Source organism: Chelonoidis abingdonii, chromosome 2, assembly GCF_003597395.2.
Source record: "Chelonoidis abingdonii isolate Lonesome George chromosome 2, CheloAbing_2.0, whole genome shotgun sequence".
NCBI lineage: Eukaryota > Metazoa > Chordata > Testudines > Testudinidae > Chelonoidis > Chelonoidis abingdonii.
The window spans coordinates 104,242,922-104,255,204 of NC_133770.1; the positions used below are offsets into that span (position 1 = coordinate 104,242,922).

General features: G+C 42.2%; 1 protein-coding gene across 1 annotated transcript in view; it reads left to right on the forward strand.

Annotated features, from left to right (window-relative positions):
* CNTNAP2 (contactin associated protein 2) overlaps positions 1-12,283 on the forward strand; it is a 2,322,964-nt gene that overhangs the window by 1,646,950 nt on the left and 663,731 nt on the right. Inside the window, exons 19-20 of the mRNA XM_075062605.1 lie at positions 2,584-2,829; positions 5,751-5,884. Coding sequence (XP_074918706.1) covers positions 2,584-2,829; positions 5,751-5,884 — 380 coding nt within the window. The remainder of the gene's footprint in view (positions 1-2,583; positions 2,830-5,750; positions 5,885-12,283) is intronic.

The following is a 12,283-nucleotide window of genomic DNA, read 5'->3' on the forward strand; positions in this document are numbered from 1 at the left end:
CTGCGTGCTCCCTTCCCTTCCCTTCCCCAGAAGCAAGTGGGGACACTGGCTAGGGCTTGTAAATAGCACTATAGGCAGAGGCCTGCTGGTGCAACAAAATAAAACAGGCTAGTAGTGAAGGAGACCTGAAGTGGTGCGCTCTGTAATTAAGGCCTGAAAGGACTCTCAGACCACCATGTGACAGTGTCCTGACTCCTTAATACAAAGTATGGTCCACGTTTTTGTTAATAAAACTCATGGAAAGAAATTGCTTTTTCTCAATTGTTTTTTCATTCCCTTGAGTATTTTCTGAAGTCAACCTTCACTGTATTCTGTAACTATATTAGTCTTGGATTATGTGTTTTAAGTATGAAATAGGTGGGAGTGTACTATTATTATCAAACATGGTTGAGAATTTTCCATTGAACCACTTTTTCAATGGAAAATATGGGGAATATATCTATTTTCCCATACAAAAAAATTTCTTCCGGGAAAATTAAAATGAGAAGGTTCCATTTCGTGTCAGTTCAAGATTAACCTGTTTTGTCTGTCTGAGCCATCTTGGTGCCTCAGTCTGAGTGCCTAATGCCCACATTCTCTTCTGTGGACCAGGCTTCCGAGCCACTCTGTCTCCCATGATGCACTGTGATGTACGTCAGAGCTGCTGCCACGATGCCATACATCGTGGCAGCAGCTCATGTACATACAGAGCAGCTGCCACGATGTATGGCAGCAGCTCTGTCAGAGAGAAAGACTTTGGGAGATACAGCCCAACCAACCTATAGGGGAAAGGGGAGTATGCAGCATCCAAGTGACAACTCTCATGAGGCACCATCACTGTTCAAGTGCATGAAGATTAATGTCAAACTGCCTTAATATGAAACGTTTTGACATTTTCCAAATCAAATTTTGGGGGGATTTTCATTCCATGAAAAGTTTTGATATTTCAACTTTTCATTTTGTTTCAAGACAAAAACAAATGTTGAAATATCATCTGAATTTCCTGTGTGATGGAAATTCCATTTTTCAGACATCTCAAATTTTTACTATAATTACAGATTCTCATGCCCTTAATCATATTCAGTAGCAACTTCACAACAAGACTACTCATGGACTAAGGTACTATTCTGCAGAATATGGGTAGCAGGAGAACCTGATACATAGTCATTACTTGTGCATTCAACAGCAATTTTCCAGGATATGTCATCTTTTCTTATAATACTCCCTTTTACAAATGACAAAGACTCTGGGGATGTGTATCAGAAATATAACAGAGAAAAGTCATACTGTTATCATTAGCTTAAAAAGTTATTTTATAATTGTTAACATAAAAGCAAGTTATTTATATATTTCATTTGAATGCTTAGTAGAATGAAAAAGTTTTAAATGTTCTTTTCTATTTTTCTTTACTGTGTTTTCTCGCCTCTAGGACCCTCTAATCTGTTTAGTGTTTCTTATGCTTGATCTATCTTTATCTATTCTCTTGATGTGAGGTAGTAAATAATATTAGGATATTGGCACAGTGGAAGGGCCTTAATGCTGAATTATTGTGCTGTAATACATTTTTAAAACTGAGGAATTATTGGTGGAAATGGGCTAGAGGCAGCATTCTCTTTTGAATGTTCACAAAGGCCTAGCTTTAATTATTTGGTATAAATGCTGATTTTAATGTTTTAATTCTTTATTCCCCTAAATATTATTGATATGGTTGCTGCTCTCTTTTGGCTAAATTCCGGCTTTGAGAACCATAGCTACATTGAGTAGGGTATAGAAGTGTAGTGCCTAACGGGAGGCATTCTGCTCACAAAGAACACAAACAGGCAGGATGTCTCCAAGGCACTGAGGGAAGAGTGCTCATATGTGCACCCCCCACACACAAAAAGGAGTACCGTGTGCACTTCACCCACCATTGGCCTCTAAATGCTAGCAGATTGCTTGAGGGAAAGGAGTCCTAGCTGTATGCCCTACTGACCAGTTCACATCTTCTTTGGCATGTTGAACTTCTCTGACAATTCTTCAGGACCACAAATATCCCCATTGTGCCTGCTTCCTGTTAGGGGCATTAGAAGGGAAAGAGCTCCTTTCTTCCCCTCAGCCACTCAGTGCAAATACACAAGTTCTTAGAAGTTAAAGTTGGTAAATACCCCTCAGCCTTTTCAGTATAGACTTGCCCCATCAGTAGATGATTTTTCTGTTCTTTGTCTGATCCCATTTTAAATCTCTCAAGTGCTGGAGTGTTCAACAATCCCTGTAAGATTATTCTACAATCCAGTAGGACTCAGGCAATTGGGTTCAATTCCCAGATGTGCTACAAGCTTTCTGTGTAACCTTGGGCAAATTAGGTTCTCTCTCTGTGTATTCATTTCTCCATCAATAAAATGGGAACAGTACTTTCCTTCCTCTTAGGGAAGTTATGAGGATCGATTTGATTTGTTAATGGTTGCAAGGTGCTTCATTTCTTCATCCTAGATAGACATATAAAGGAGCACCAATTACATTCAATAATAATAATTTATTTATTGCTGTTTATTCCTGGTATTTTTCAAAGAATGTATCGGCACATTCACTTTCTCCTTTACTTCTCTTCCTGTTATTGTTTTCAAGACGTTGGAGCATTTTTTGAAGAGGGGATGTGGCTCCGATATAATTTCCAGTCCCCAGGGATCAGTGTGAAAGACTTAGTCAGCCGAACTATGTTGAGCTCTACAGACCATGATAACACTGTGCCAGACCTCAGATTGAATAAGGAGGCGCTCAGTTTCAGCTTCAGTACCACCAAGTCCCCTTGTGTCCTCCTGTACATCAGCTCTTACACTCAGGACTATATGGCAGTGCTTGTCAAGCCATCTGGTAAGTGATCATTCTGAGCTTTCTCCGCTGAAGTTACTACTGATAAAAAAAAAAAACATTGGCACACAATAGCCAAAGCAAAAGCCATGAGCTAATAGGAAGATCTCTCCAGCCATGTAATTTCAAAACAGGAGATGCAAGGCCTGATTCTATATTTTATTGCACTAGCTTTACACTGGTGTAACTCTTTTTGAGTCAATGGAGTCCCATGCAACTGGTGTAACCGAGTTGAAAGTCAGGCCCATAGGGTGGATCGAAATTCTGGCATAAAAACCCAAAGCAGCATCCATTTTAATAAATATAAAATACAGAGGTTAGATTATAAGGTAGGGAGGTTGGTTTGAAGTCAGATTCTTGCATTAAAATGTATGCTATACAACCTATTATTTTCTGTCACCTTTACTTTTCCTTAATCCCTCCCACCACCAAGGGCCTGATCCAGCACCCACTGACATCAATGGGAGTTTTACCATTGACTTCAATTCAAGTAAGAGTAGGTCTAATGTCAGGAAATAGGAACACTAAGAAACACTGGATTATAAAAAACATAAATAAGGAAGGCTTGTGGTCTAATGGTTAGACCACAAGTCTGGGAGACGAGTTATGGATTCTGTAACTGGCTTTATCCCTGAATTGCTGTTAGATCGTAGACAAGTCTGTGTGTGTCATTGTCCCTGTATACAACACAAAGCTAATACCCATCTTATAGAGGCATCTTTTTTTGACAGCTAATCACTTCGGGCTACTGCCATTTTAAACACCAAAATTCCAAAACCACATCCCATTGGGATTCACAAGCCCTTACTAAAAGTTAGGTGTGGTGGTGATGAGTGTCATCACACCTAAATTTCTTTATGAATATAGCCCTTTTTTAAAGCACTGTGATATCCTCTGCTACCGTTGCCCCTCTCACTCCAACCCCCAAAATTAGTTCGTTACATAATCAAAGTGAATACAGTGAAAGTCCAGGGCTTGATCCTGCAGACTCTTAGGTTTGTGAATTACTTTATTCACGCGCCAAAGTATTTCCAGGATCAAGCTCTAAGCAATGTTTGTCAGTGTCACTTAATTGTAAGCAGCTACAATATCAACTCATTCTCAAATGTTTAGTGCAGTTTATCATTGTTGGGAAGGGAAGATCAGGAAGGAGGTGAGTGGTATTTCTGAGAAGAGGAGAGGTGCATATGGACAAGAAGGAACTTTTTTTTTCCAGTTTGCATTTGGAGTACTGCATTATATAGAATCTTAAAATAGTCCTGGCTTTTGTGGTTTATTAAAAGCCCGTTGAAGCTCACAAATGCATTTATATATTTTTAATATAAGCCCCAATCCTCACATTTACAATACATAGGCAGACAACTGCACTTTTGCAGAACCCATTGGCTTCAGTGGGACTATGTGAAAATGCATCCCTCTGCCCACACATTGTAAATTGCAGGATTGGAGCCATATTTATTATTTAATTCTAATTTTATAAATATTACATCAATAAAGACAGATGGCACCTTTCCAGCAGAATTACAACTCAAATATAAGATTAGAACCATACAGTCAACATTTCAGTAAAGGTTGCTTTAAATCCACATCTAAATCCACTTTTTAGACACCTAAATAAGTGGCTTAATTTTCAGAAGTGTTCACCTCACACGGTAATGTCTGTTGCAGTCAGTGGAAACTGTTGGATGTGTAGCACTTCTGAAAATTGGGCCACCTATTTAGATGCATAAAATGGTATTTAGAAGTAGAGCTGGCTAGAAAAGAGAGATGTTGGGGGGGAAGTATAAAATTCAGACTTTTTGTTGAAATATCAAAAAAGAAAATATTTCAATTCAAAATGGTGCTGCTGTGTTTTATGGGAGTTGTAATTCAGATGCCTCATGCTCCTATTCTCTTCTGTGGTCTGGGCCCTTTGGCCAGACTATATCTCTAAAGATGCACAACCTTTTCCTCTCTTGGTGAGGGGAAAAAATGCATCATAGGAATCCCGGGCCATGGTGCATCATGCGAGAAGTAATCTAGCCAGAGAAAATGGAAGCATAAGATATCTGAACTACAGCTCCCATGGTGTATAATAGCATCATTTTGAATCAGAATATTTTGGGGTTTGGCTAAAAACTGAAAACGTTTGGTGTGAGAGCATTCAGTTTTCTGATGAAATATTGAAATTTTCTGCAAAAAAAAGTTTCAAAAAACCAATTCTCCATTGAAAAAGAGCTGCAATGAAAAAAATTTGACCACTTCTGCTTAGCAACCTAACTTGAATCACCCATTTGTCAAAACCCTTTTGCGTCAAATACTAAAAGTTTTCCTTCAGAGTCCTTCAAAACACCCCAAGGACAGCTGATCCATAAACAACAACTAAATGGGATGGAAAGAAAGCCTTGTGTTCACATGTAATTTCAATATTCATCTGTCATAAATCAGATATTATACTTATTCCATAAGTATCCTTAATTTATTTATGAAAATCCTTATTCCGTCTACCAAATAAAACGATTATTCTTTTATTTCTGTATTTAGCTTTAACAATTTTATTTGGGCAAGGATAACAATCTCAACAGAACAATCTTGCTTTATATGTTAACATATTTTTATAAGTCACTTTCATACCATTTCATGTATAATTCTGATTTGTTTATTTTTTAGTTAGTACAGTTTGCAGCTGCTTTGGTTTTGAGACACTGGTCACTATCTGGTTTATGGCTGTAAACTGGAAACAATTACCACCCCTACTAGATTTAAATTGTCAGGCACTGACTCTTCCTATTTAAATTCTTCTGCAGCAGAGCTCTACTCCAAGAGCGATTTAAATATGAAATGATGGAGGTCATAAGTAAAAAATGAAATGAGGAGGGGGAAAAAAAGAGTTCTGGGAAATAAAGCTGTAAATAGTTTAAAATGTTGTACATTTCTTTCTATAGGAAACTTACAGATTCGATACAACCTTGGAGGCACTGGAGAGCCATATAACATTGATGTGGACCACAGAAACATGGCAAATGGACAGCCACACAGTGTTAATGTCACACGGAATGAAAGGGACATAGTTCTCCAGGTAAATATACATCTGAGCCTTTGAATACTATATAGCTTTATTACTAACAGTGATAGTCATAGGTACACCAACGCCTTCCATGCCAAGATACGAACACGTTACAAACGTAGCATAACTAGTCCCATGTCTACTGAATCCCAGTCTTGTGAGCTAGTTATAGGAGCATCCTTTCTTTCTTACCAAAGCCTTTCTTTTAAATGTGCCTATCCTTAAATTTATGAACAGGAATAGATCCACTGAGCTCAATGGAGGTATGGCCAATGGAGCTATTCAAGAAGATAAAATTCAGGATGTGCATAAGTGTTGGCAGGATTTGGGACATAAGTGAAGGAGTATGATTGAGGGCCTAGGACTCTAGATTCCTGGGTTCCAGTCCTAATTCATTTTCTGTGTGACACTGGCAAGTACTTCACCTGTTTGTGTCTCCGTTTATTTCTCTGTAAATGAGCACAATACTATTTACGTACCTCACAGAAAGAACAGCAGTACTTGTGGCACCTTAATTTATTTGAGAGTAAGCTTTCATGGGCTACAGCCCACTTCTTCAGATCCATGTAGTGGAAGACTACATGCATCCAATGAAGTGGACTGTAGCCCACTAAAGCTTATGCTCAAATAAATTTGTTAGTCTCTAAGGTGCCACAAGTACTCCTGTTCTTTTTGCAGATACAGATTAACATGGCGGCTGCTATGGTACCTCACAGAGGCACTGTGAGAAGCAGTTAAAGTTTTCTAAACACCCTTTTCTGTGTTTAACTGTATGTTAATCAGATAGTGCTGCTTTCAGTTCCTGTCACGTGTATACATATGGAGAATATCGAATGGTGTGGTATAAAAGCTTTACTGCCATGAGCTTCAGATAGACTGAGTACTTACAAATGGCAAACCAAAAATAAAATAGGCATATCATCCCAGACAAGTGCCAATAAAACCTTTATACCACACCGCAGCTTCATTTTTTGGCTTCATTTATTGTACAAATGCCTCAAATTTTATAGAAAAACTATTTGACAGATATTTAGAAAGTATTCAAAAATGTTCTTCTGCCTTTATGCTCCCTTAGCAGCATGACTCCAGCTGTCCAAGACTTAGAGACAGAAAGAATACATATTAGAAACTTCAGAAAATTACACAAAATAGCTTTATTGTACATAATAATGTCATAGTATTTGTGAGCTGCTAAGGCTAGAAACAAAAGTTGTATGTCCACCAGAAAGGGAGAATTTCTGGGGTTTCTATTGGTATAAATCCTGCTTCTAGCGTTAATGTGTTGTAAGATATGGGACCTTAATTCTGTCATTAGTGTAGAATTGAATATTGCCCTTCCTCAGCCTTAGGACAGTGTAATTTTCGAGAGAAATTCCACATTTGAGAAAATGAGAGAAACATTTTTCTGGCAGTGTTTGTTGGTTAGTTTTTTAGTTATTTAAATAATGGATGTTTGAAGATTGCCCTACAGGTCCCTCAAGGAATCTCAGATAGCTGGTCCATACTTAAGGCATCCAAAGAGTTGACTTCCTTATGTTATGTTGGCTTTTTTAATCCCCTCGCCTAGTTTACAATGTGAGGGAACCAACACAGCAGGCACCATGAATAAAATATAACAAGAGGAGGTCTCCTTGGGAACCAAGCCAAAAGATCAAGGATGGGAGCTGTCACTGCATTTACCAGGAGGTGATCAAAATGGATACCTGCCAGTAAAAAAACAGCAGGGGGAAGCTTTGTCAGTGGATTATGGTATCATTTGCCTGAAGCTCACAGTGGAGTACGCACGCATCTCTGATTCAGAATCACTTTGGTTGCACTGAGGCAGAATTTCTTCAGAAAGTTACTCTTCTCTTTGTAAAGAGTCACAGCCTCAGCAACTGTCAGCAACTGTGTAACGTGTATAGACTATTCACCAAACTGTTTGGTAGGGTGTTTCTTATTTATCAAACTATAAACTGATAGCAGATAAGATTTGTAGTCAGTTTTTCCTCTGGACCTTAAATGCTTCTATTTTATGGTGCCTGGAATGTTTCCTGAAGATGTATGGCTGATTGTTACAATTTGTTCTCGAACTTGGTGGTGGGATATGAAACCCTCTTCCAGACTCTATTTGGAAAATGCCAACACAGTTAAGGGTGCCCGCCTTGCATTAATTAGCCTAACTTTAGCATCTCATAAGGTTAATCCAACACTTTTGCGGTATGTTACGTTGAGAGTGAGAGAGAGTAAACTACCCACTTGGGTCCTTGGAGGCTTCCACACACCTCTAGGGTTGCACTGACAGGGTAAACTAGGTTGAGGGCTTTTTACCCTGTCAGGTCAGCAGATGTATGGAACAAAACTGGGTTAAATAGTTGGGGAGCAGATGCAGGTAAGGCTTATTAAACTACAGGACCCAGACAATATGCATGAAAAAGAGGATAAGGAAAGGAGTGGCTCATGATAGGAAAAATCCTGTGCTACCCATATCATACGCTGGAAAAGGGAAGATTTTCATTTGGTTCTGGTTTGTACCCCAGAAAAGTGAAGGCTTTGAGGTTTACCTGTTTTTCCCCTGTAAATGAGACAGCTTTAACATGGGCATATACATATTTAAGAGAAGAAGGCATTGTTTTGTTCTGGTGGGCTGCACTAACCTTTGATGCAGAGCCCATTCCAAGACACAGGATTAATATCACCTGCCATTTCTCAGAATTTGGGAAGATGTGCACTCCTCTGTACTTGAAAATGTGGATGTTAGAGAACAAAGTGACGTCTTTTCTCAGGGCACGTTTACACTGGCAGAGTTACAGCACCAGCAGTTACAGCGCATCTCAGAGAGCACTAAAGGGAAACTGCTGTTGAGTGTTTACACTGTCAGCTGCCTGCGCAGTAATGTATTCACACTTGCGACACTTGCGGTGGTATTTGGAGCGGTGCGCTCTGGGCAGCTATCCCACAGAGCATCTCTTCCTCTTCTGCAGCTAAGAGTTGTGGGAAGGCAGAGGGGGTCGCAGGGCATTCTGGGTCCTGTCCCAATGCCTGTGATGCATCACTTCACATCCCAGCAATCCCTGTGCTTCCGTCCAAATTTGGCACCATCTTTCAGTAGTTTGTGTACTGTGAGCTCTGCATCTTCGGTCTCCAGGCATGGATCCCTCAATGTTGACCAATATGCTGCTTGCTCTCACTAACACATCACAAGTGGCAGTGGAGTTATTCCTTAAACTACAAAGTCAAGAGGAGTTTGACATTGATCTTGCCATGTGTAGTAGCTACGACATGATATTGCTTGTGGCATTCATGGAGGTGCTGACCACAGTGGAATGCCGCTTTTGAGCTCAGGAAACAAGCACTGAGTGGTGGGACCACAATGTCATGCACGTCTGGGATGACGAACAGTGGCTGCAGAACTTTCACATGAGGAAAGCCACATTCATGGGACTGTGATGAGTGCACCCCAGCCCTGCAGCACAAGGACACGAGAATGAGAGCTGCCCTGTCATTGGAGAAGCGCATCGCCATTGCACTGTGGAAGCCGACTACCCAGACTGCAACCGATCAGTCACTAACCAATTTGAAGTGGGAAAGTCGACTATTGGAGTCATGTTGATGGAAGTGTACAGGGCCATTAAATGCATCCTGCTCCGAAAGACCATGACTGTGGGCAACATGCGTGACATGGATGGCTTTGGACAAATGGGTTTCCCTAACTGCGGAGGGGTGATAGATGGCACACACATTCCAATTCTGGCAGCAGACCACGTAACCACCAAGTACATTAATTGGAAGGGGTATTTCTCTATGGTTTTCCAGGTGCTTGTGGATCACTGTGGGCATTTCACAGACATTAACGCAGGCTGGTCTGGAAAGGTGCATGATGCACACATCTTTCGGAACACTGGCCTGTTCAGGAAGCTGCAAGCAGGGACTTTCTTCCCAGACTAGAAGATCACAATAGGGGAAGTCGAAATGCCCGTTGTGATCCTGGGAGACTCTGCCTTCCCTTTAATGCCGTGGCTTATGAAGCCAGACACAGGGCATCTTGACAGCGGCAAGGAGTGGTTCAACAATAGACCAAGCAAGTGCAGAATGACTGTTGAGTGTGGTTTTGGCCATTTAAAGGCCTGCTGGCTCTGCCTATATGGGAGGCTGGACCGAATGAAGGGAAGGTGAAAGCACTCAGGGCGGGACTGCTGAGGCTCAGCGCCTGGAGACTGAATTTGAACAGTCGGAGACCAGGGCTATTAGAGGGGTGCAGTGTGTGGCCATAAGGATCAGGGATGCCTTGAGGCAGCACTCTGAAGCTGAAAGCCACTAATATTTGTTGCTGTGCTTGGAAATGCAGTGCTTGTAATGCTAGGAGGTGACTGTGATTGGTGCAGACAATGTACTATGAAGGTTTAAGAAAATTGCCTGTTGCTTTGCAGGGCTCTGTTTGCTTTCAGTTAATAGACTAAAAATTGCTTTCAAACCAAAAGAACTCTTTTATTAAAAAACAACAACCGGAGGGGGGAGAGAAACAAAAAAACCACATCAGAATTGAGAGAGGTGGGGGAAGGGAGGATCCCAGGTGGAGATGGGGTCCCGGGACAGTTAAAGATTTGTGTATATCCAGGTTCCCTTTCCAACCTTCTCCTTTGGAGTACAGTGCAGTGGGTACTGTACTTCAGCTACGATTCACATACCTGTCATTAACTGGTTGACCCCCGGAAAGCACACGAGCCACAAAACCCCCAAAATGGTGAGTAACCGCAGGGGCAGGGGAAATCAGTGTTGCAGGACTGTACTGGACACTTGGCTCTTGAAGAGAGCCAGCACTGTGGGGGAGAGAGGCCTTATAATCATTATTGTTCCCACATTTTCCATACGCTGTGTTCATTATGGAAGATATCTCACTGCTGTGGGTGAGCAGGGAATCAAGGGTGGGTCTTCTCCAAGACTGCGACTTCCACCCTGGCCCTTATGCAGCTCGGCTGTGTGCAGCAATGCCCGCCCCCATGACAGCAGAGTGGTGTGGGAAAGCCAACCTTAATGGGCCAAGAAACAAAGCAGCTCTGCCAACGAACCTGTGGCATTGGATTGCCCAGTATCTCCATGAGAATTTTGTGGAGATCTCTGAGGTAAATTCCCATGAAGTGAGGGAGTCAATCAACACCCTGTTCCGCCGCTCAGGCTAGACATGTTGTGGTATGTGCATTATACAGACACCAGCCTGCTTTCTGCAACCCTCCTGCCCCCAACAACTCACTTCAGCGATTTCCAAAATCAGAGTCACTTACCAGGGGCCTCTTCTCCTGTTTGCGCTTCGCCAAGCTCCGACAGCTGTGACTGGCTAGACTCCTCTGGGGTAGAGAAGAGCTCCTGACTGCATGCATCTCTGACCTTGGAGTCATCCTCTGCCTCTAGGTCCCCCTCCACATCCTCATCCAAGAGTTTCTCCTCCTGGCTCTATCCACTCTCAATTGGCATGCAAGCCACTGAAGTATCCACAGTGGCCTTTGCAGTGGAGGTGGGGTCGCCACCGAGTATCGTGTCCAGCTCTTTGCAGAACTGGTAGCTCATGGGCACACCAGTGGACTGGCAGTTTGCCTCCGGCTCCTTCACTTTGACCTTGCACTGCAGTGTGTCCCAGTCATGGCCCCTTTCTGTCATGCATCGTGAAATCTGCCCGTGGGTATCATAATTCCTATGGCTGGAGTGCAGCCGGGACTGGATAGCCTCCTATCCCCAAATGTTGATGAGGTTCAGCAGCTCGGCATTGCTCCAAGTGGGAGATTGCTTGATTCATGGAGCAGGCATGGCCACCAGGAAAGATGCGCTGAGACCACTGCACGCATCACCGAACAAACAGGAAGGGAACTTTCAAAATTCCCAAGGAATTTAAGAGGTGGGGCTCATAATTGGTCACCTGAGGGCAGGGCAGTAGAGTTCAAACTTACGACCAGAGAGGCGAGAACAGGCATTGCGGGACACCTTCCGGAGGCCAATCACAGTGCTGTAATCGACCAGGGTATCTACACTGGCACCGTGGCGCAGTACCCCTGGCGCAGAAAGCTCGACGCCTCTCATCGGGGTGTTTTTTTTCCAGCGCTGCAACTGTGCAGTTTATGTGCACTAAGTGGCTTTACAGTGTGCACAGATAGCTGCTTTACGGTGTACAAACTTGCCAGTGTAGACAAGGCCTCAGTGTGCTAAGGCAGGTCACAATGTTTGAGTTCTCTTTGGCACAATACTGCTGCACCAAGTGGACTTGTATTTCCTTTTATAAACCATTTTCCAGCCAGACTAGCAGATTGTTTACTTCTTTAAATGAGGCAGCTTGCTTGCCCGATGCAGTTTCTCAAACTCTCACAGCACTATAAAATGTCATTCTCATGAATGCACCAACTCCAGTGCATGGGGTTTGTTTTTCTTGTGTTAACAGCAAGT